This window comes from Pocillopora damicornis, chromosome 13, assembly GCF_964200805.1.
Source record: "Pocillopora damicornis chromosome 13, jaPocDami1.2, whole genome shotgun sequence".
NCBI classification, from domain to species: Eukaryota; Metazoa; Cnidaria; class Anthozoa; order Scleractinia; family Pocilloporidae; genus Pocillopora; species Pocillopora damicornis.
Window position 1 is genome coordinate 11,939,109 of NC_142682.1, and position 24,139 is coordinate 11,963,247.

Consider the following 24,139-nt stretch of genomic DNA (forward strand, 5'->3'; position numbering starts at 1 on the left):
TTTAATTGGCTTTCATTTGATTGTCTATAGTGCCAGATTTAGCCATATATGCCGACACAGTCCGCGTGTTCCTTATCACCAAATTACAAAAAAATTATATGAAGGTGAATTGGCGCAACAAAAGCATCAGTTTCTAGTATTTTGCTTACCACCCACCCAAATCCGGCTGTGTGCACTGGAAACAGAGCTTTTCAAAAGTGCTTCCCGATTTGAAAACGCCACCCTGGCGTTTTAGACTGAACGGCCAAAAGAAAAATGAAAACAGATCTTTGCGTAAAACTAAACGTCAAAGCTTCTTGAATTCCACGGCGAACTACTTGGGTCTTCTTTAAACGCTAGGCTAGATTTTTTGCTGTTTTCGCGCGTCTGCTCTTCGATGGGGGGAAGGTGAGCATACTTGCCAGCCCGCCGTTGATTATCAAGCCTGACTGCAAGCATGCTCAACGGTACATTCAAACGTTTCTGTAACTTGTGATACTTGTGGTGTGGACAGAAAATAATTTGTTCGTTTTCCAGAGTGGACAAGTTAAGTTGCATTTCAAATTTACCTGACTCCCAAAAATATCCTGGTGATTATTGACCTTAAATTTTGCCTTCTCTTGATAGTCCATCTTTGATTGATTGCAGTATTTCGTCAGTTCATGATGAGTTGCGTTGTTTGGGAGTGGAGTGAGGCAGGCCTTTGACTTTAAAAGCTGAACTGACTGCATTGCTAAAAAGCTCGACAACTTTTTATCCAATATTAGGAAATTTAAAAGGATGCTTGTATAGTTTTATTTATGCCCTTTTACAGAAAGATTGTTAAGCGGCACTGAATGTTTTGTTAAAGGCATCGATTGAGCAACAAAACAACGACATACGCGTTTTTCTAAAAAATATAAGTGTAGCACATTATTCAGTAAGTGGATTATGATTTCAGTCATTTGACTATCTTAGGCAATTATTTAAGATTTGAATTCAAAGTTAAAAGTTGTCTAGAGCTAAGCTATTGCGATGAGTTTCCAAATTGTGACTGTCTCGATTAACTTCCTTCAGTGGACGTGCGTAGTTTGTCCACGGACCTTGCCTGGGACCCACATGAAAGTTGTTTTTTTTTGTCTATGAAAGTCAAAAAGTGATTGTTTGATCCGAAGTATTGGGTGACTATTAATATCAATTTGTTACATTCTTGTAAAATTATTTGGGATATTGTTTTGACAACAAGTTTTAATCTTTTAAGGTCAGTTGGCCAGCATGTTCTGTTATGCCTAACGTTAATAAATATAAAAGCGTGTGCTATGGAGCTCGTAGTCAACCGATCAGATTTAATTAGAGTCTTCTAGAGTTACAAGGGGCAAGTAAGAACCGATAAGTAGTCCTTGCCATGCACAGTGGTTAGGAGAGGAGAATAGAAGTAATTTTTCTGTAAGTAGAATGGTAGCAGAGAACAGACAAAAGGTCGAGAGTCCTTGGTGCCAACATAAGCAGAAATTCATAAAACCTTCCGGATTGTGGTCTATAAGCTTTACTCGATCGATATCCGCGCGGCCTTGTTGATAAGGAGGAGAGATGTGGGAAAGACACTGAAGGGTGATGAGTCATAACCCGGTTTCCAAGCGACTTGGCACAAGGAAGCAAGGTCTCCAGCAGTGTGCTAGCAAAACAGCGGGCGGCAACTTTAGAAATTCTGCGTCACTGAAACTGATGAGGACTGTGAACCTCTCTTACTGGTCGTCAGTCAGCGTTCTTCGAAGTCGTTCTTTTAGATGTCACGCAACTTTCTCAAAGAGTACGGTTCTCGGTTCTCTGGACTTGTTCGATGTTTTCTTCTAGTGCAGGTCCCAAGAGGTGCAAGGTTATTTTAATTTGGATCATACAATGGCCAACATATTTTCTTTTCGGGTAATTTAGAATACTCTACATGACCAAGCCCAAATTTTATTATCAGATTTTGAAATTGATGCTATGTGCTTGGAACATTTTAACTCGGTCTTTACCGCGACATCTAAATACGGGGTGTGATTAACTTTTGGCGTCTTTAGATTCAACTCAGGAGTTTAACCGCGCAGTTATGAAACCAGGTTTTTACTGTTAATACTTCATAGTTACCTTATGAATCGAAATTGCATAGAAGCACCTTCAAACTGATTCAAAACGATCTTTTATTTGTTATACATTTTAAGTGGTTTGCATCTAGCCCTAGACCTCACGCAACACTGCCTTGCTGAACCTCAGCACTGACATTATCGGTGACTACAGTGAGACACTAGAATCATTAATAATGTAGGCTCTAAAGTTTAGATGTGAAATTTTTGGTGATCATCTTCAGACGGTGACTACACTGGAGTTCCATGCCAAGGAAGCAGAAGACTTGGAACATCAGGCATCATTTAATCGCTCCGAATTCCCTTGAAAGTGGTGCTAAAGCAGCCATAAATCTGAAATACAAGTGAGAAGTCATTAATTTCTGTGCAATGTGTCATACTTTTTTGTTCGTTGAATATTAAGCAGAGGGCCAGGCATTTCAATTCGGGGATGTATTCTGAGTGGTAAAAAATCATTCACTGTTTTCGACAATGTTAGCTACTTCAGAAAGAAAATCATTTTTGTGATTCGTTTCGATTTCCAAATAGAGGAAATAAACTCAAATTTCACACAATAATTCTTCTCAATCAACCGTAAAGGAAAAGTTATTGTTAAGCTATAACCCATAAAAATGATTGATGTCCTATGTCTTATGTCTTATGTCTTCAAAAGGCGCATAAAGACTGACTAAAAAGCAACAGTGACAGTAAATCTTAAACGTCTTTCGGCTGAAGTCACTGGTTGTGTGCTGAGTGTTCAAGGTCTCACATGCTTTATCCTCGTCACCAGTTACCCGTTCTTTTACGCTCGTTTCTCAGAGAAGCCGCAAAAAGGCTGAAGAAAAACTGGGTGGAACACTAGATTACCCCCACAGAAACTGCTAATTTTAAAGCTCGCGAATAATGTTCCACTGAGAGTGCAATCTATGATGTCGACAGGTTTCGAAAGGCAATATTTGCTATTTATGGATTTCTCTACAAATCGTACGGTACCACCCTAATCAAAAGAAAATCATAGAAAAAATCTACACCAATAGAGAGGCTGTAAAACGAAAAGAGTCACACCAATGCTGATTAAATTTCATCGTGTCTCGGGAAACTTGGCCTCAAAGCTTGTATTTGATTAACGTATTTACTGCCTTTGTCATCTTTTTCAGACTTCAAAAGCGACGCATAGCGCGCGAATTGTCAGCTGACAAGTTAGTATTGCGGGCATCAGTGAGGCGCGTGTATATATTTACATATTCGGACCGAAAAAAAAAATTTGAGCAAAATAAAGACGTTCTTCACTGACTCTCAGCCTGGGTGTGTTCTTAGTATGCTCTTGAAATTTTGGTCAATCATTCTGAACTTCCTGATGAAAAAGGTTCTTATAAAAACAGAGAAAAGTGTATTCACCAACACCCTTAACGTTGTTGTTCTCTTCCTCTTTAAACGGCAAAAGCGATGCATATGCACGAGAATCTTCGGCTGACATCTTAAGATTGGTGAGAGGCATATACGTATTTTCGTAGTCCCCAGTCTTTATTTGATTGACGTACTCGTGTTCTTTCCCATTATTTTTCTCTACTGGCGTGTACGGGTGTGTGTAGCTGTAGGAACAAGCGCTTGACACTTGGGCATATACAGGAGTCTGGGCACTGTCGCAAGGCACCTACGGGAAACACAAAAACAAAACGTGTATAATAAATACAAGATTTATTAACCGATTTGTGAACGAGGGCAATAACAAAAAATATAACTTATCATTTCTCTTAAAAGGGGTGAAAGACCCCTGGGGTACTAATCAAAGTTTCATACGGCGATGATAAGCCCTGGGTCCAGATTAGGCTTGAGTCGATTGTGCCAGCATAATTTTTAAGCATAATTTTTTTCAAAGAAAGCACTGCCGGCATAATCTGCATTTTTACTTAATTTTAAGTCTGCATCCTTACTTTGACTTAAGAAGCTCCATTGATTGAAAAATGATGAGCAGCATGTTTATCGATTCTGAGGAACAAATGCAGGGGAAACGTGCAACGATACAATGTTTGATAATTGGTTTATTAAAATAATGGGCTGCAGTTACCAGATAAGTAATCAGTTGCTGTTTGTTTTGTGTTTACCCCGGTGCTCTGCCTTTATTTTGCTTAAAAATCAAGTAGCATAATTTTGATGCCAGGAGCATAATTTCGTAAATTTTGAGCAGTGCTAGGAGCATAATATGCCAGTTTTACGAGCACAATCGACTCAAGCCAAGTCCAGATTCAAAGTCTTAAGTCTTTCATGAAAATGCTGAGGAGTTCAACAACTACTGCAATATCTACCTGGTTAAAAGGATGTGTGAAAGATGATAATAGCTAACAAACTATGAACGCTCCACCGACACCTCGCCAAGGTTCCATCGACACGTTATCAACAATACATAAACGTAGATCTTTAAGCATAATTATGTATTAAAACAAGAGATTATCATCTCTTGTATTCAGTGATTATACACCTCAGTCAGGTCAGTGAAAGGTTTGGAACTTTACCTCCCCCTCGGTGATGAATAACTGTTAATTTTTCGAAATCAGTGAAATCTTCCCTTGTAATGAAAACATAAACATACCATTATCGTGGGTAGAGACAGCTCAATTTCTTCATATTCATCTCGGACAGATTCTTCTGTATCTTGATTGCGTAATCAGACAGTGTAGTTAGACAGTTAAAGGGGCAGTTAACACATCATGCCTATGTTAATGGCAGAACGCTTCATGTGCGTGCGCTGTTGCCTCGCATTTCGCCGAGTTAACTGCCTTTTTATGAAAACGTATATTTTATGTCTAGTTTCTTGTATAAAATTTTGTCATAGTTTTGATTAATTGGTCACAAGACTTCGTGTCGCCCAATTCTGTCTGCAATCATACTCGTGATTAACAAATCGGACTCCCCTTCGTGGTCGTTCGATTTTGTTAATCACTCGTATGATTACAGACCGAATTGGACTCCACTCGGTCCTATTACCATTATTAATGAGGGAGATAATGTGGTCGTGTGGATTCAATAGCATGGTTTTATTTTAGACAAGCGCACTTCATCGGAGTCTCGAAAGCAAAGCTAAAGCAATCACAATGGCTCACCAGAAAAAAGTAAGATCGGTAAACTGTCCAAATTGATTGGATTGATTTGTGCAGGGCCCATTTTGTGTTTGAATAATGAAGATAGTGAAGGGAAACAAAACGACGTAATCCTGGACTAGTTTAGACACTTGATTGAAAGTACCCTTGCAAGTTAGAGATCATTTTATATCTTCAAGGTAATTTTGTCTGCAAAATTGTATTCTGAAATAGATTGAACATGCGAATTGAACGAAATTTTTCTCATGCCATCCATTTATTTTGAAAAGGAATTGACAGGTTGTGATACATGTATTACCTTTTTTCTGGCGTCTCTTCCGTCGGAATGACCAAGCAATACCGAGGATTACTACAATGACGAAGAGCACTGTCAGAGATGAGATCAACATCACCCAATCAGGTCCCTCGGCCGATGGAGCAACGGTGGCTAAAAAAAGAAAGAATGACTCATTAATAGAGCTCGCTACACAAACGATGACTTGCTCTATGTGACTGCACCAGCATTTTACAACTGAATGAAAACAGATCGTTACTTTTTATTAAATCTGTTCAATTACTTAAAATCCTTGCATCATGTAATTAACTGAACTAAATTTCATTTGATCAGCGGATGAAAATAAAATAAAACAACGTTCCTCGCGTATGAGCTGCAATTTTACCAAGTACAGAAAATAATTTTTCAGGCTTCTTTTCTGTAATAGCAATAGTCGCTCTGTAGAAGATGATAGCAGCTTAGTTGGCTGTAGCACACGCCGACTGACTATTTGACCGACCGACAGACAGACAGACTAACTGACTAACGGAAAGACCGTGTAACTAGATAACAGACTGGTTGTTAATACGCCGGATGAACTGACCGATTGGTTGATTCAGTGTTTGATTCTTTTCTGATAAGGCACTACGTGCCATACAGTTGCAAATAAGCTGGTTGTTTTTCTATCTCTGACAAAGTCGGGTAGGTATGAGTATTTATTAATTTGTATGTTGTAAATAGCTTTTGGAAAGGTTTTTAGGCAGTTGGAACACCGACACTGGGAATACAACAGAATTAGCACGATAATTATGAAGGTAAACAATAAAATCATTTTCGTATGTCTCACTTCCAGTTGATGTGGTGCTACTAATAGCACTTGCGCTGTATTCCGAGGTACTACTTGGGTATCGAGGGTGTGTAGTACTTGGAACACAATAAACTGCTGGAGGAGACCTTCCTCCCAGTGGCTCTGTAACAATAAAAGATAGGCATTACTTTATTTGACTAAATACATCTCAATGAAATAAAGATTGACCAACTATGCAAGGAAAATAATTATCGAACCAATCACATAATCACACGCAGTATAGTATGACAGGACTGCTAAACACAGTTCACTGCCATGTTACCTTTATTAGACACCCCTTAAAGAATCATTTTAACCATAATGAGGTAATAATTTAGCCAAAGTTTTTCAGGTTAAGTCCCAGACAAAGTGATTCGTTTAAGATCATCTTTGACAGATTGAAGAACTCCATGCCCTTTTCGATAGTCAAATCCAAGATCTCTTCAGCCGACTTTTGTGAATTGTGACGGATAAAGGCAATAAGAGCGGAGACGTTCGTGTAAACGGTGTGGTTGATTAATTTCAGTGTCTCAGATGCGATGTTCAGGGAAACAAGAACAGCTTTATCCACGACTTGGCCAATAGGAACACTTCGGATGGTGATGTTGCGCACTTTGTGCATTACTTCGAATGCCTTTGGAACAAGGGGTTTGACAATTGGTTCCAAGTATTTCGTAACATTGTTCTTTACATCTAAGGTGAAGTTCCGCACTTGATGGACAATCTTAAGTACAATAGGATAAGCTTTCCTTTCGAGTGAAACGGAGACGTCCTTAGCAAACTTAATGAGAGGGCGGTGAGTCTTTTGTAGATCTGAACAGGCAGTTAGAATGACCTTCCTAACCTGGATGGTGATGTTTCTGAATTCCTTTGTCAAGTTCTCGGCCAAATGGATAGCTTGAATGGTGGCATTCCTTATCAGCTTGGGTAAAACCTTTGTCAAATTTGTCGTGAAATTCAGCGCTGTTTGATGCGCGAGACAAGCTCTCTTGTAGAGGACCTCCACTTTGGATCGCACGGTCTTGTTAAGCTGTTCGAAATTCTCCAGGAAAGTCTTGTTCAGTAGCTTGAAATGCTCCTCGATCGTCTTATCGAAAACGGTAATGTTGCGAACACTTGTTGTCAGGTTCTTAGCAAATATTGTTACATTTCTAAGTGTACAGGAAGCGTTGAAGTTGCAAGTGAACTTTTTCATCTCAAGCATGTACTGGTCATACATGGGACCAAGCCGCCGTCCACGCATCTCAACTTCTCGAAGCCTCTCGATAAGTTCGCGAGTTTTCATCTGTACTCTCTCCATGAGTTGCGCGGTAATAACTTGAACCTTTTTGGAAACACGCTTGGCAATATCACCGACTCTTTCTCCACGCACCATTACCGAACTCGCCATGATGGATAGATTTTTGGCCCAGCCTTGTAAATCCCGGCTGATGTTCTGAAGATGGACGGTTACATTTCCAACCATGGGAGGAAGCACCTCTCTGCGGAAACGTCTGTAAGCAACCGTGGCATTCTGGTGAATCGTCTTGTAAAACTCCGAGGCATTACCGATTATGTGTGTAAAGTTGGCGTTACCAATCATTCTCGTAAGGTTGTTAATAGTATTGTTCAATGATGTAAGGGTGATGTTCAGAAGTCGAAGTGACATGTTCTGTGCCATGCCTGTGGCGTTCTCCATCAATCCTTTGTAGTTGAAAGCCTTGCATTCAGCGTAAAACTTGAGAACGGTGGGCTTGATCTTGGCCTCCAACTTCTTAACGAGCACCTCAACCTCCTTAGTCAGGTTTTTCGTCATAAGGACAGTTAGGTTGTAGAACCTCAAGGTCACGTTCCTGAGGAGGGTCTTAAAAACTTGGGCTTGGTTGACCAAAGTCGCTATGGTAGAGGTATTCCACGTTAACGAAACACGACTGGCCTCAGAATTCAGGAGGTACATCAAGCGTGATTCATTTACTACATTTTCTCCAAATTTGCGTTGGATCGTGACCTGAAGGTGATTAGTTTCCTGCATTTCTCCCACCACTTGTCCAGAGACACGAGGCGTGGCAGTAACGTTAAAAACAATGCTTCTTGAGGCGGGGTTAAACTTAATAAACCACCCTGCCGTGTTGTTTTGGTAGCTTACGAACGTGCTGGCGACATAGTTCTTCCAGTCAAACCTTCCTGTAAAACCAGCGGTACGATTAAAGGCAGAAAAGGTCAAGAAAAGGGTCCTTATTTCTGTGTCTAGCCTTTCAGTGAAGGTCAGTGTTCGCTTGAAGATGGTTAGGCCAGAGGTGAAGGTCTTAGTGAGTTTATCGTAATCACAGACCACCCGAAGTGACTTCTCAAAGCCTTTCAAATAGACAGCTATTCCTATGTCGTCCATACTCTTCCAACTAGCGTCAGCAGCCACTGCTGTTCCGGGCAAGACATCGACAGAAATTGCCAGTTTTCGTTCCTCTTCGTTAAAGTCGATTTTGTGATTCCACGTCCTCTTGAAGGCTGAAATCTCCGTTGTGAAATACAGGCCGTGGTCCTGAATAAACATTCCTCTCACTTTCAGTGGATAAACTGGGAAAATTTCAAAGTAGCCTTCATAGTAGCCTGTCTCCTTGTTGAAGTCAAATCGATTTTCGATTTTCTTGCCAAGAATATCCAAGGCGCTGTTGAAGGAGAAGCCATCATTCCTGTTCCAGGTAGTCGTCCACGTGAAAGGTTTGCTTGGAATCAATTCAGCTCTGAGATTTATTGACTTGCGTTGCTTGTACCAAACTAAAGAATGAGTCACCGTTTTTTCGGGCTGATACTCGACGACTAGAGTGTTAGAAAGTTCTTTAGAAGTGTTTCTGAAAATTCCTGTCACTGAAACTTTCTTGCCTTTAGAATAAATCACAGAGAACCTTCCTTCGTGATAGGAATCCTCGACGTTAGAGAAGTTGTAATAAGAAGCATCCCAGCCATGCTCAAAGGAGAGGCCCATCGCTCTAAGATTGTACTGATATCCAAGTTCGTGAGTCTTTTCGGTCTTGGTATAGATCAATTTTGCGCTATCAACGAAAAGACTTTGGCTTCCATTTCGGAGCATGCGGAAAGTCAGAAACTCTTTTACACCAGGTTTCTGGGTGACGTATGTACATTCCCATTCGGCGACGAAACGGCCAAGGTGTGCACGATACTGAAGCGCCTTACGTTGAGTGTTATTCAAGAAAATCAAAGATGACCTCGCTACAGTAGATTTGTTCCAAAACAAGTGAACAGCTGCTTCTTTTATGATCTTCCCATTCAGCTAGGCTCCCTCGAAGCCAACTTGCTTCTTCATAACTGTGGCGTTGAATCCAATTGCTTTTACAGTGCGGTTACGGAAGTAAAAAGTAGTATCGGCGGATCTGTTCAAGACTGTTGTGTTAAAATGAATGCTTCTCAGCTCAGTGGAGTTTATGTAGCTCATCCAGGATTCAAAGAAAACTGTATTGTGGAACTTGGCAGTTAGGCGGTTAGCATATTCTGTGGGGTTCTTATACCACTGCGTCTTCAGTTCACCGGTTCTGTTAAGGATCGTCAAGTTGAGAGACATACTGGTCTCTACCGAGCTGTTTGAAAAAACAGCGCAGATTTTCCCATGCGACCGACCAAGGTATTCAGGATAGATGCATGCAGTTTTCTGAGAAGTCATGTTCTTGAAGACCCCGACGAGAGCAACACTGTAGTTTTGATAGGCAGCTTGTAGGACGACTTTTTTGTTTGCCCCCTGTAACAAGACTTTGCTCAACAGGCTGACAGATTTGTTGCAGTAGCTCACGTTTAGAAGTACTCCCAAGTTGGATGGATTACGGAAGTACACTAAAGTAGTATTCATGGTCTTGTTCTTGACTGCGAGGTTAAACTTGAGTCCTTTTTCAGTCTCAGAGTTCAACAGTGTCCAGATAGCCTGCATGCTTTGGTTTACAGCTGACGCATTGAACTTGATGGATCGCTCATTCTCACTCTGCAAGTAACTCCAAACCGCTTCAACAGTATTGTTCAAGGTCGAGGCATGGAACTTGATGGCTCTTTCTTTTTCAGCTCTATAATAACTCCAGACAATGTCTACGGTTCTATTCATTGCTGAAGCATTGAACCTGAAGGAATCTTGGTGATCGCTGTTTTTGAGACTCCAGATTGCTTCAACAGTTCTGTTGGAGGCGGCCGCATGAAATTTGATCGCTCTCTCGTCATCGCTCCTCATGTAACTCCAGGTGGCCTCCACAGTTTTGTTCATAGCAGAAGCATTGAATTTTATGGAATGTACATACTCACCCCGAAGGTAGCTCCAAACGGCCTTTACAGTTTTGTTTGAGGTGCAGGCATGAAATTTGATAGCACGTTCCTCCCCACTCTTCACAAAACTCGTGCTAACTTCAATAGTTTTGTTCATGGCGGATGCGTTAAACTTGATGGATCTTTGATTTCCATCGATACCGTAACCAAAGATAGTCTCAGCAGTTCTGTTGAATCCAGTGGCATTGAATTTTATGAGCTTCTCATTGGTGAGGTTAACGAGGGTCCATGCTGTCTCAATCGTCTTGTTCATGGCAGATACGTTGAGCTTCAAACTCTTCTCTCTGACGAAATTCAAATATGATAAGGTTGTTTCGAGAGTCTTGTTTAGGCAGTTTGCTTTAAACTTCAATCCCTTTTCACTTGTAAAGTTGAAGAAAGTCCATGAGGCCTCGGCAGTTTTGTTGAGAGCACTACCTGAGAACAACAAACTCTTCTCAGTTCTTAAATTGACTAGCGTCCACGTGGTTTTTATGTTCTTATTGGCAAAATTGGCTTCCAATTTCAGGTTCCTCTGTCTGTCCGTACTCAGCAAGGTCCATGTGGCGTTCATCGTTTTGTTCAGGACGCTTCCGTTGAAAATCAACTTCTTCTCATTGGGGAAGTCAAGGAAAGTCCAAGAAGAGTTGATGGTCTTGTTTTCCGCAATGGCTTTAAACTTCAATTTCTTTTCGTTGGCAAGGTTCAGGAAGGTCCATGTGGCATCGATGGTCTTGTTGAGAGCACTAGCTTTGAAGTTCAGACTCCTTTCGTTTTCCACGTTTGCGAAGGTCCAGGAAGAAGAGATGCTCTTGTTGAAAGCAATTCCCTGGAATTTCACGCTCTTTTCATTTTGCATGTTCAGAAAAGTCAAGGTGGAGTTCATCATCCTGTATCCACAGTGAGACTCGAATCTTAGGGTCTTTTTGGATCCTAAGTTTAACAAGGCCCAGGTAGCATTGTAATTCTTCCTTCCGGTACTTGCCTTGAATGTGAAGCGTTTTTCGTTTGGACGATTCAACAACGTCCAAGTGGAGCTGAAGGTCTTGTTTCCATAACTTGCGTTGAAATTTAAGCTCTTCTGATGTTCCAAGTCCAAGAAGGTCAAAAAAGAATTGATTGTGTTGTTTCCAACACTAGCATTGAACTTCAAAGTCTTCTCATTTCTCAAACTAACCAATGTCCATGTAGCATTGACGGTTTTATTTAAAGCGGAGGCTTGGAACTCTAAACTCCTCGCTGTGTGGCGGTTGATGACAGTCCAGCTTGCCTGCGCTGTTCTGTTCAGGGCGGAAGCATTGAAACGTACTCCTTTTTTGTCGCCGAAATGGAAGTATGACCAGATGATCTCGGCGGTCTTGTTCAAGGCGGTGACATTCATTCGTAATCCTTTCTCTTTCCCTGCATTTACGTATGACCACACAGCCTCCAGAGTCTGATTCAGAGCTGTCGCATTGAACTTGATGCTCTTTTCTTGTGTTAAATTATGGAAGGTTAGAACACTTTGGATGTTATGATTCAATGCCGAGACGTTTAATCGCATTCCTTTCTCTGTAGTGAGGTTCACGTATGACCACACCGCCTCGATGGTTTTGTTAAGGGCTGTTGCATTAAACTTCAAGCTCTGATCATTTGTGAGATTGGGGTACGTTAAGGCTGCCTCAAGGGTCTTGTTTAGGCCAGTTGCATTAAATCGCAGCCCTTGTTCTTGCCCAGCGTTGACGTAAGACCAGACGGCGTCGACGGACTGGTTCAGGAGGACTCCCTGAAACTTCACTCCTTTATTTTGTGTCAGATTCAGATACGACCAGATAGCTTCTGCTTTACTTCCAAGCACGGTGCCATTTATTTTCATGGACTTCTCATTAGTCGAGTTTACAATACCTGTGTACCAGCTGATGACACGATTTTTGTTTTCATGCGTTCCTGTGAATTGAATGCCTTTCTCTTGTCCCGCCTTGACATATGATCCACGTAGAGTAAAGGACTGCTTGCATGGGCGGGCAAACAGGCGAAGGACGCCTTCATTCTGAACCTTGAGATATCTTCCTGTAAGCTCGATTCCTGCCTGTGTTGGCTTGTTGCTGAAGCTAAAAACAAAATCATCTTCTTCCTCACCAAGTTTTCCATTGAAGCGGATCTTCGTTTGGGTGCAAGTATGATTTGTTAGGAAACTAATGCTCTTCTTTGGGACGTTTAGTTCTCCAGTGGAAAACAGGTACTTGCCTGGCCAGTACGTCAAGTTGCTAACATATCCATACGCATTAGAATTGTTGTAGAGCTTCGTCAGCTGGTTAATGGTGTAATTTCTATAGGAAGCGGACAACTGGAAACCCATATCTCGATAAAGGCTATCCGCCTCCGAGTTGTTGAAATAGTGACCATTAACGACGATTGGGTGTCCGAAAACAGCGTCTTTTCCAGAATATGTGAGATTCGCTGCGTGAGTGATGTTGTTGTAAGTTGCCTCAAACTTGCCAAAATTTAAGCCAAGAGCAGCAGTAGTAACACTGAGAAGTTTGCCATCCTTCTTAATCCACAGAGTTCCGTTTGCCTCCAGGTTTCGCTCCCACGTTGCTCTAGGTGTGGACATTACCGCTATCACATCATACTTGTTATCGTCTTCAGTTTGCAAGCGTTCTGCTATCAACTGATATTTAGTGAGCTTAGGGTCTGTGCGTGTCATTGAAACACTGAAGGAAGATGGGCCAGAAAATGGGAAGTACGGTGACTCGTAGTCACGGTAAGCCAAGGGCACAGACAGCTGACTGCAGAATGTAAGTCCGAGTACACGTGTCAAATTCAGGCAAGGTGCAGGCTGTTGGAAACACAAAACTAGATTTTAATCATGTAATGAAACAGTAAAAGGGAAGAATAAAAAACCTTTTAGTGCATCTGAACGATTTCAGGAATTTGCTATTTCGAATTGTTTAGGGCGAAATTTTTTCCTTAAATCCAACAACAATAAATAATTCTTTAAGTGTGCTGGATTGAGCTTTAATTCTTGATCACACAGTTTGTTCCTATCCCATCTCATGAGACAGTTTCCTCCTAACGGCTGTAATTCCGCTTTGATTCAAAGCATGTCTGCATCGTCTCAAATAAAGGTAAAGATGCATTAGCCCTGTCCTTAACTGCTCACCTCAATCCTCCTCGGTGTTCCGTCAATAGCTATTTTCTCGTTGTTGAGAGTAACGAAAAGCGATGACCTACAAGAAAATTAAGAAATACTTAACATATAGCACCACAATCGTCACCAAGTAAGATTGCGTTTCCTACCACGATGACTGCATCACAAAACGGAGAAGCACTTGAAAGTTTATCATTAGAATTAATAAAGTTTCCACGATCTGTTTAGCCACAATCTCACTTAACCTAGATATCGTTTCGAAAAAGTGAAATAACGAAAAGAAAATTTTAGTTTTGATAATATTCTTAATAATAATATTAATAATAATAGGCTTTACTTACGATACGTTGACAAACTGAATAGGCTCCTCTGGGACACCCAATTCAAACTTCAAGATTTCTCCTTGAGCATAGGATGCATTTCCCTTGAGATGTGTTACCGTGTACAAAGAGGAATTGACAAGAACGCCAGCTTCAGCATACACTGCACTCACTCCGATACGACCACTCACGTCCACAATAGCACTGAAAAATAAAAACGCCATCGACAAGTGAGACATGCTTAAGGAAAGAAGACTGCATAATGGCAGTACTACCGTAAGGCTGAGGTAGAGTGGCTTCTACTCCCAGGTCGGATGAGCAATTCCTTTTTATCACTCCCTCATTCTTATGCTTCCCTTCGTTGTTAACTATGACAACATGGGAGAAAATCCGAAAAATATATATATATAGCTTAGATGATACCACATCTGTGGCATCATTCGGGGTAGCTTAGTGCTGACACCTCCTTCCTGGCATCAGCACTGCACTGGTGAGGCCCAGAAGGCTGAACCAGTACAGTCTGCAGTTATATATATATATATATATATATATATATATATATATATATATATATATATATATATAACTAACTGCAGACAGTACTGTTTCGGCCTTCTGGGCCTCATCAGTGCAGTGCTGATGCTAGAATGGAGGTAAGGCTATATAGCCACCCCAAGTGATCTCACACATGTGGGATCATCGAAGCCATGCCAGAGTGCTCAAACTAGATAAACTAGTGAGCATGCATAATGCTAGCAGCAATGACTCATCCTAGTAGGGTGCTCAATTTGGACATGAAAGCAAAGCTTTGTATAAAGCTTATATATACAAAGCTTTGTATATATAATGTATATATATATAATGTATGTATTAGTATATAAACGATAGTCACATGAATATTCTTTCATTAAACCCCTGAAGAGTGAAGCGATTCACGAAACAGGCTTGTCGGGAAATGTAGTTACGTCCTTTTTTCCTCTCATAATATTTATTCTGCTCTGCTTCAACGTATTGAGCACTGTTCCACGCGAAAATCGACTCGCCAACTTCCTATATAATGTATGTATATATAAATATATATATATATATATATATATATAGCACTGCACTGATGAGGCCCAGAAGGCCGAAACAGTACTGTCTGCAATTATATATAAATGTATATATCTATACGTAAATACAATAAACTAAGGTCAACTCTTTGGCTGTTTACCAGGCCGATCCTAAGTTTATCTTCTGTGCACCAAAACGCTTTCGGTAATCAAAAATAAACACATCTACTTTTAAACTCCAATCGTCGTAACAGAAACATTAAACTCTGTCCTAAATTATTTTACCTGGGTTTGACATGGCCACGTATATCAAACCGCATCTTTCCCCAGAACATGTTCCTGATGTCAAACTTTCCGGCGAGTTCTACAGAGGCCACTGTGGTTCCCTTGGCACTCATTTTAAGCGGCAGACCGAGGATGGTAGGGACTGTAGTCTCAGCGTCCAAGAACATCATGCTTTTACTGAAGCTCTTTTTGCCACCCTTGGCTGAAGCAATTAATATGTCGATCACGTTGATTATGTCTACTTCGTCATTTAACCAGCTGATGTCGTCAAAGCTGAGAAGTCTCAATTCGTTACCAAACATCTTCACAGAAACAGCCCCAGAAGGATGATGCTTACGGTTATCCATCTACAAACACGTAACGAAATATGAATCAGTTGAGATGAAAAATCCAAAGTTTGATCAGGCTTTAGACAAGATGATGGGTGACAAAGCATTACAAAAAGTGGTCGATGTTATTGGCACAATTTTATTTGCACTACTACGCAGTAATTGAAAAAAAGAAAACTGAACTGGGTATATGGACTTAAGCCTTTAAACCCTTGGAGTGACCACATTACTTCTCATAAATTGATAACAAAAAACACGAACTTACCAAACGGTGCAATTTGTTTAAGTTATGTTCCATCTTGTGTAAGTCCTCGTTCAAGCTCCACTTTTGTTTGTGAGTCTTTACAGTTCTCTCTTCCTTATCCCTCTCCTCGTGGGGCTTCAGGTTGAACATCTGCATAATGCGGTCATCAGGGAAATAGCCGTCTTCTCCGAAAAACAGCTCGATAAGAATCTCAAACCCTTCGAAACGTGCACCTGCCTCCAGGACATTGATGGATGCACCAAGGACGTCGACGGTGACGTTCACCATGGCGCTGCGTGGGAAGAAACTGGTAGGGTGGTAAATAAGGTGGCTCTGAGCCGATCCACCGAACCTCAGGACATCTGTTAAATATAACCACAAGAGACTTGAAATTATGTTTAGTTAGCAGAGTTTTGAGAACCTTTATCTTTATACAGCTGTAACGCCTGAGAACGTGTTAGTTTGGAGTATTTGGCATTGGAACAACTTCTATTAAACCTTTAACTCCTGAGAGTGATAAGCATCTAATTTCTCCTCACAGTATCACCCCTAAATCAAACATTAACTCCATGAGAATAAGGGACATGATCAGAAACTCAAGAAGCTCTCGATTGTTAGACAAATTATCTTTGCAAGCTCCATAGAAAACGTATAAAGAATATGGAGAACATGCATACCAATATTGGGGTGTTAAGGATTTATCCGATTGATATCTATCTTTACTTTCGTCAATTATCTGCTTGATTTTCTAGAGAGAAATTCTGTCTTCTTCACACATGCAAAATGATCTTACCGCTGTAAAATGAACCTTCCCAGGCACGTGAAAACCTTAGCCTATTCAAGTTGAACTCTCGAAGCCTCATTCCATTGAGGGCGTCTTTCATTATTTCAGCTTGAGGGAGACCATGAACTGGCTCAGTGGAATCCATGGCGTTAGTCATGTGGGACCAAACAAAAGAACCAACTTGATTGTTCACTTCATGCTTTAGGATTTCGGCGATGCTCCTGAACACCTCTGGACTCGGGCACTTCGTGAGGGCAAGATACGCTGCGATACGGATCTCGACATCCACATTAAACTCTTCATAGATCTGCAAGACCTGGTCTGTCATCTGCTTACTACAAGGCAAGCGACGCAGGGCCTCAAGAGCTGCGATGCTCATGTTCACGGGTGCTTCTAAGTTCCAGGCACATTTGAGCAAGACATTTTCGGCGTTTAAAGGTCGACCGGCGTTTCCTATAGCTTTCAGGGTGATGATAAAGTTTTCAAAATCTTCGGGTGTTTGGCCCTTGCATTCTTGACCCAGACGGGACAGGAAGAAGTTTTCAGTCTTTGTGATGGGGTTTTCTCGATCCTATAAGGAAAATTAAAATTGGTTATGTCAGAACTCTTTCATCAAAGCTTTTCGATAGTAATCATAATAATAATAATAATAATAATAGTAATAGTTGTAATCATCATCATAATCATAATAATAATAAATGCTACTGAATACGCGCTTTTAAGTAAAATGTTTCAATAACATTTAAGTCTCAGTAAAGTTTAAATGTATAAAGCAAACATAAGGACAACCAAAGCTAAAAAAAGAAACCAACTTAATATAAGTATTGCGCATACGTTAATCTAGGAGTGCACATTTTGAGGGATGCTTTAAAACTCAACTGAGACCCTTTAATCCCCATGATCCATTTAATAATTCTCCCAACTTACTGCTATACTTTTCCTAGTAAATTAAACCGGAGAAGATGGTCTTTTTCCAAAATAACGCCCCTTAGCTGATAAGCTGGTCTGTCATCATAAACTGTTTACATGATAACTTATTGAAATTGCTCGGAGAATTTGCGTATAAATCTTCTAACCCTTTAACTCCCAGAAGTGATAAGCATCTAACTTCTCCCTAAGATATCCTTACGTTATCCAGCTAACAGGTAGTGAGAATACTCGAACATATCAAATAGAAGTTGTTGTCTTGGTCTAACACCAAATTCTGGCAATTGGTTTAAAAGGAAATATGTAGTGGCTGGAGGGGAGGATTGACTATTATATCTGGGAATTAAAGGGTTAAAATCAGAATGGTACAGTACCACAACCTTTACCTGATCATTACAATCCTGCGGCTTGCTCTCGCAAACTTTGTGAATGAGCGTTCCAAGAGTCAACATGGCAGTTCTTCCAGGGTTCTCCTCACACAGCTCTAGCACGTGCTCAATTGTTTCCTTTGTGGGATTTGCTGCCATAGCCAATCCCGCCAGAAACATGTTACCACGCTCATGGTTGACCAGCTTGTTCCTGATGGCATTACTCATGACCTTTGCGCATCCTCCTGTACCACAGTGAGGCAGAGCATCGTAGAAGTATTCACTGAAAGAAAAAAAAAGGTCACGTCAGTAAATGAAATTGTCATGTTTTTTCTCAGTAACTGAAGCTTCGACTGACAAAAATGAAAAAGCCACTGTCTTGTAGTCTCGCATCAAGCTGAAAGTGATCATGCTGTAGTTTGTCACATTACAAAAGAAAACTTAAGCCTGCAAGTCAAGTCCTCTGAATATGGAGAATATTCAATTAAAAATTTATTGAGATTTGATAACGGCTGCCAAAGCCTCTATGAATAAGCTTGGAGTTGTGTGATCACTCAACTACAATTCACTGAAAAGCATTTCCATGTGACATTTCTTTATCTAACGATGCTGCCGAAACTTCAAGATCAAGCCAATGGACCGTATTTCCCCGTAGCGAAGAAGCAAATACACTTACTGCATTTTAGGATCTTCCTCGTTGTGGATTTTCTGCCACAAAGTTTCCATGGCTGGCGTGCTAAGCTTGCGGATGCTGAAAACAAGGCTAGAGAAGTGCTGGGCCGACTCAGGTTTTGTGGAGTTTTTTGACTCCTTGCTAAGGCGGCTTGCCAAGTAAAAGGCATCAGTAATAGCTTCTTGGTTAGACTGTGGCTGAGCATGCGCATACTTCAGTGACACAGGGCGAAGTCCCTCTAAAATGTAATGAAATCAATTTTGTTTAGAAAGCAAAACCTGACGTCCAATTTTAAGGCACAAGTTAAACTTTTCACATTTATGTTTTGTAAACGTGATTGAGAGCTTAAGATAGGAGACTGTTACAATTAGCTTTTGTTTTCTCTTTTGGAACGCTACTCTTGAAGTTGCATTATTTTAAGTATTTGATTCTTCACCATGTGTGTTGCCATTTAAACGAAGTCTGCTCGTCTAATAATGGCTTTGAATAAAGGAAAAAGGAAAACTTCATCGCAACAATCACGATTTCATGCATCTGTCTATCACATCTACTTCATGTTTACAAACTTCTAACGTAAAATCCGTGCATGAACTTAGGATTGCTTACTAATTACAGAGCTGGAAAACAGAGAGTACAAAAATCAAAATAAACCACCTACCGAGAGGTACGTTAGCTTCAGATGCGGGAAGGATAGACTGCAATTCCAAAACCTGTCTATAAGGGAAAGAAAATATATCAGCTCTCGAAAATTCTTTTTATTTATTTTGGAGAAGAAGGATTTTTTATAGAGTACAAGTAATCAGAAGCTATGAGATGAAAAATTGACTATTCTTGTCAATCGTACATTTTGAAGTACATGCACAAATTGGGAATAGCTTTACATTTCAGATAAAACAAAACGAGTCCATTGTACCTTAAGTATTTTCGTATCACAAAAAATATCTCCTACCTTGTCCTGGTAATTGCTCCAGAAGCGTTTTTGTAACCACCAGAGAATGGACGGAAAAGATGTTCCTCTTCACACACTACCCTCTGGGTGCGTTTCTTAGCGGTCAGGTACAGCTTGCATGTACTGTTTGAATGCAGTAAGCTGATGGGCTGAAAACAAAGGAGATGGTTATGCTACGTCGAAGAAAGGGTATTTAATACATGGCTAAACCATAAGCGTCTCTAAGTTTCCTTAAATATTGCGTGACTATAACGGTAAGAGACACTCTACGTCGTACGGTATTCCTTCGGTTGTTATGCAATCCATATCACACTTTCATCGTCATTTTGCCAATATGCTCACGTAACTGAGAAACGATCGTGACTATACTCTAATTATGATTATATTTATTGTAACGTAAAATTGTCCCTCTTTTAATCATGATCTGAATTTGAACTTAACAATCCCTTCTGACTTTCGAGATTGCGCTTGTCTCTAAGTGCCTTAAATTCTACTTGACCTCTTGAAATCAATGACAGAAGAACCTCTCTGTTTACCTTTTCTTCGTAAGAATGGACGTGAATGCCGAAGTCGGTCTGTGCACGATCTGTGCACTCAGTAAGATTGCGTGTCTTGTGCACGACTTTCGGGCGTCTGCTCAGATGCCGAGATTTAATCTCGTAGCGCACCTTGCACTTACCAACGACATCGTCCTAAAATACAAGACAAAGAACTGAAAAGGTTAATCTCCCTTATACATACAGTTTAATCAGAAGGGAAGCCTTGGGGACAATATGTCTCAAGGACAACAGGGCCCCTTTCACAAGATGCACCATGACGTCCTCTAGGCTTTTAGGCCAACTAAGAAACTTTCATTCGGGAAGTCGATATTTTCAAACAACATTATCGATTCAACGAAAGTACAAGAGGAGCAACCAAAGGATAAATAATCAGCCAAACACATACAAAGATAGTAAAAAAATTTGACAATAAAGATGTGGTAGGATCATCCTCTACAAATGCACCAATAATCTATCTATTCAACTCTCGTGAGTGATCAATATAGAATTTCTCATCACCACATGAATACAATATCAAGCAGGCAAGTGATGAGAATTAGGAAGAATGTAATTCAAGAGATCAATATTTGATCCAAAACCTAATTCTCCGAATAAAAGTCATAACAATTGTATGGCAGACAGTAAGGAGAATAACTAATGAGATTTTGGTGATGCAAGGACTCAACTTAGGATTTATTTCTTTAATGGTGTGCAGTTTCGTGTAAAAGCTTACACCCCATTCAAACTGACATAATTCACCGTTGAAAGTTTAACTTTTCAAATATTTGGGAGAAACACGGAAAAGTAGATTTAGTCAGATTCGATTCCAGCGTGACTTGTTTGTAAGAATCAGCATAATGAAGATCTTACCTCCTCTAAGGTGGCATGGTCGTCAACAAACTGCACCTGAAATGCACTGAGGATACCTCTCTTGATGTTCAAGACGTGAGAGGGCTCCTCTGGATGGGCAAGGATCTTTGTGATGCGTCCCGCATCCATTCTGAAAACAAGGTCTTGAGCTTGAAGCTCTTCAGCAAAAGCTGTTGATCCCTGGGATATCTGATAATCCAAGGGACCTGGGTTCTTGCTCTGGGCTTCCCAGAGCTCAACTGTGTCGATCTGGAAAATAAACAGGTTTGACAAGATTTTAACCTCAAGCAGGAACTTGTTTTTTTGGCTGTAATAAGTGGGCAAAGTGGATTTCAACTTTAGATCCCTGTATTTTGTTAAAAGTAAGAGATAAGTTGTCGTAAGCAAACTAACCCTGGAATACATTAGTCCTTGAATTTTGATTTTTTTCCAAAACCAACGCCCCCGCCCCCGTCCCACCCACCTTGGAAAAAAATTTTTTCTGGATGCTCCAGTATGTTGCCAAAAAATATTTTTTTTGCTATTTTCAACGCGCGAAGAAAGCGTCTGATAATATGAGTCAAGTCCACAAATTACAATGCAAACTTTATGACAATTAATCACCAAAGGAAAACGTGAGGAATTCGTCGAAGAGGCGGTCTGGCACGCAAGATGGTAAATATGAGGGAATTTTGGGGGTACAAAGTGCACTCTTAAAAAGGTTTTTTCCCAATTTTCTCGCGTTTCAGCGTCGTTGAGTGGGAGGTGACGGTACGCTGATATACAGCTGTTTCGTCGGGCAATTGATTGGTCACAGTTTGAGAAGGAAATAAAAAACCTTATCCTAAACCAACAAAAGAAGCACATGACTACTCGGGTCTCAAGTGTGAGGAATGTTTTTTTAACATATTGCTCGCCAACTTTCATGAGATTTCCGCTTTGCTTGTAATGAACTATTTCAAGACTTGAAAACCTTCGAGGTGGTCATTGGTTACTTAAGAATATGGATTACACAGTTCTTGTTTAGTCTTTCAGCAACAAGTTTCGTGCTGCAGTTTAGTGGAATCTACATTTCTTTGCCTAGGCGCTTTTCCAAGGTCAAAATTCTTACGGGAAGCGATATGTTTGTGGAAGGTCCGATTGCATACAGGATATGACTTAAAATTGGATATCACCCCCAACTGAACATTGAACCTTGAAGAAATCAGAGACAAATGAGCATTATAATTATCTTTTCTTCAAAACGCCGGATGTCTAAGCTAAGCATAAGTTTTCTGCAATTGTACGATCAGTGAATGTTGAAATCGATTCCTGTCAACCACATCTTTTCATCACATAATGCTGCACGTTTCCGATACGGGGAATTTTAGTACTCGATGCATTTTCAGTCTGAAGGTAACGGTAAATAAGAAAAAAACACTCGAGTCTATCTAATGGCTACAGAAATCCTCTAGGGTATTTCCAGATCGAAATATTCAATGCGTAGACAAGTTTATGCGACATAAAAAGTAAGATTCTAGTAGGTTCTCAATTCTCTCGCGCGCTTTCTCACGCGCAGTCTTTCAAAACCAGCTAAAAATAATCTTGTGAAACTCGACTTTGGACCGGTTAGCCCGGTTTTCATTAACATGATTCCTGCACCTCTGACCTCATCATGGATAGACTGTCTCAATTTTCGTCTTCTATTACAAGCAAATAACTTTTACCAATTTAACTGAAGTGAAAACGCCATTTACTACCCTATTTTAGACTGGCCGTGGACACACACTAGCAATCGAAAAAAAATTTAGCCATCGCCAATTCTCTTCATTAAATGATGCCATGTTTTGTAAAACAATAGCTCCGAAGAATTAAAATCCATAGATTATCCACTAGGCTTCTGCATACCGCCAGGTTGAGGTAAATTAACCATTCAGACAATGTATCAGTAACACTAAATAACTTGAAACGTTACGTAATAAGGAAAGGGAAATGCTATAAGAGAAGGGATGCCAAAATTTGCACATTGAAACGACAGAATCAATATTCAATTTTCATCCTCGTAGGGTGGGATGGGGGTGGGGAAGCTTGACGCACTACAAGAGGCAAAATAAATTGTGCGAAGCAAGAGTCGAGGGAAAAAAGGATAGTCGTTTTTATACCTAATCTCCAAGAAAGTATTCATTTTGTAGACCAATAAGCTGATTAGCAACATCACGTCTTATGAAAACACGCAGATTCCCTTCGCTACGTCTCTTTGTATCTTGTAAAGTCCGAAACATTTGCCCCAGGAATAACCGAGCACGTAGAATAACACGAAATGTTTGGGAAAGCGCTGCGGCTAGTTAACATTTTATATCATCAAAGAAAGCGATTTTGCCAGCATAGGTCAAAACTTTTACGAAGTTATGAGAACTGAGAACCTCATTAGTCAAAAGGAATGAGTCTAACAGTGGATTAGAAGGTGAGATGAGACCGGAAAGAGGGGCTACTATAGGATTGGATAAAATTTATATCCAATAACCAAGGAAAGCAGCATTTCACACGAAACCAAAATCACTTCGCAAATTATTCTAAAACTGACGATTGACTACAAAGATTGCTTTCTTCGATTATGGTGGTCTTATCAAGGTTGACTCGTTTTCATAAAGAGCTATCTTCCGAAACAAAAACAACCTCGTGATTGAAGAGCAAATATACCCCTATCAATCACCAAGCATCGAGTTTCGAGGGTCTATAAAAAAAAACTTACCTTCAAGACATGCTGACATGGTGCAACAGACTTGACGACACATCGTGCGCGGATTTTCAACCCTGAGCGGGCAGAGGACGCGCCTGTAACACTACTTATTGTCTCTCCTTCATAGTTGTAATGAAATTCCTTTAAATGGTGAAATCTGTTCGACCCTTTGTAAAAGAGAAGCAGAAAGAAAGGTCAATCAATCTAGAAAGAGAGCAAAACATGTAACACAACACACGTGCCCCGTGACAGTTGCCACTGTCCCACGCGTGCTTCCAGCGTGCTGCAAGCCAATCAAACCCCATGCATTCTGTGGAATTGATTGTCAACAAGTCCGTCGGAGATTCGATGTCATTTCCGGAATTTTTTTTTTTCCACCGCGAGAGTCCCATGACTCAGAATTATGCAAGGGGAAAACGCAAGGTTGACAAA

At 40.5% G+C, this 24,139-nt stretch overlaps 2 protein-coding genes across 2 annotated transcripts in view; both read right to left on the bottom strand.

Annotated features, from left to right (window-relative positions):
- Positions 1 to 2,117: 2,117 nt before the first annotated feature.
- LOC113665759 (uncharacterized) lies at positions 2,118 to 6,685 on the bottom strand. The gene is made up of 6 exons (XM_089191939.1): positions 6,545 to 6,685; positions 6,262 to 6,384; positions 5,460 to 5,588; positions 4,654 to 4,715; positions 3,462 to 3,717; positions 2,118 to 2,417 (listed from the first exon to the last, which is right to left on the bottom strand). The coding sequence occupies exons 3-6, from the start codon at positions 5,548 to 5,550 to the stop codon at positions 2,401 to 2,403; spliced, it is 426 nt and encodes a 141-aa protein (XP_089048065.1). The 5' UTR covers positions 5,551 to 5,588; positions 6,262 to 6,384; positions 6,545 to 6,685; the 3' UTR covers positions 2,118 to 2,400.
- The window catches only part of LOC149035505 (uncharacterized), a 27,524-nt gene continuing 9,980 nt past the window's right edge, over positions 6,596 to 24,139 (bottom strand). The window contains 13 exon segments of the mRNA XM_089191871.1: positions 6,596 to 13,357; positions 13,682 to 13,748; positions 14,011 to 14,193; positions 15,327 to 15,673; positions 15,921 to 16,261; positions 16,693 to 17,254; positions 17,997 to 18,261; positions 18,655 to 18,889; positions 19,310 to 19,365; positions 19,601 to 19,749; positions 20,137 to 20,292; positions 21,010 to 21,258; positions 23,720 to 23,874. Coding sequence (XP_089047997.1) covers positions 6,596 to 13,357; positions 13,682 to 13,748; positions 14,011 to 14,193; positions 15,327 to 15,673; positions 15,921 to 16,261; positions 16,693 to 17,254; positions 17,997 to 18,261; positions 18,655 to 18,889; positions 19,310 to 19,365; positions 19,601 to 19,749; positions 20,137 to 20,292; positions 21,010 to 21,258; positions 23,720 to 23,874 — 9,527 coding nt within the window.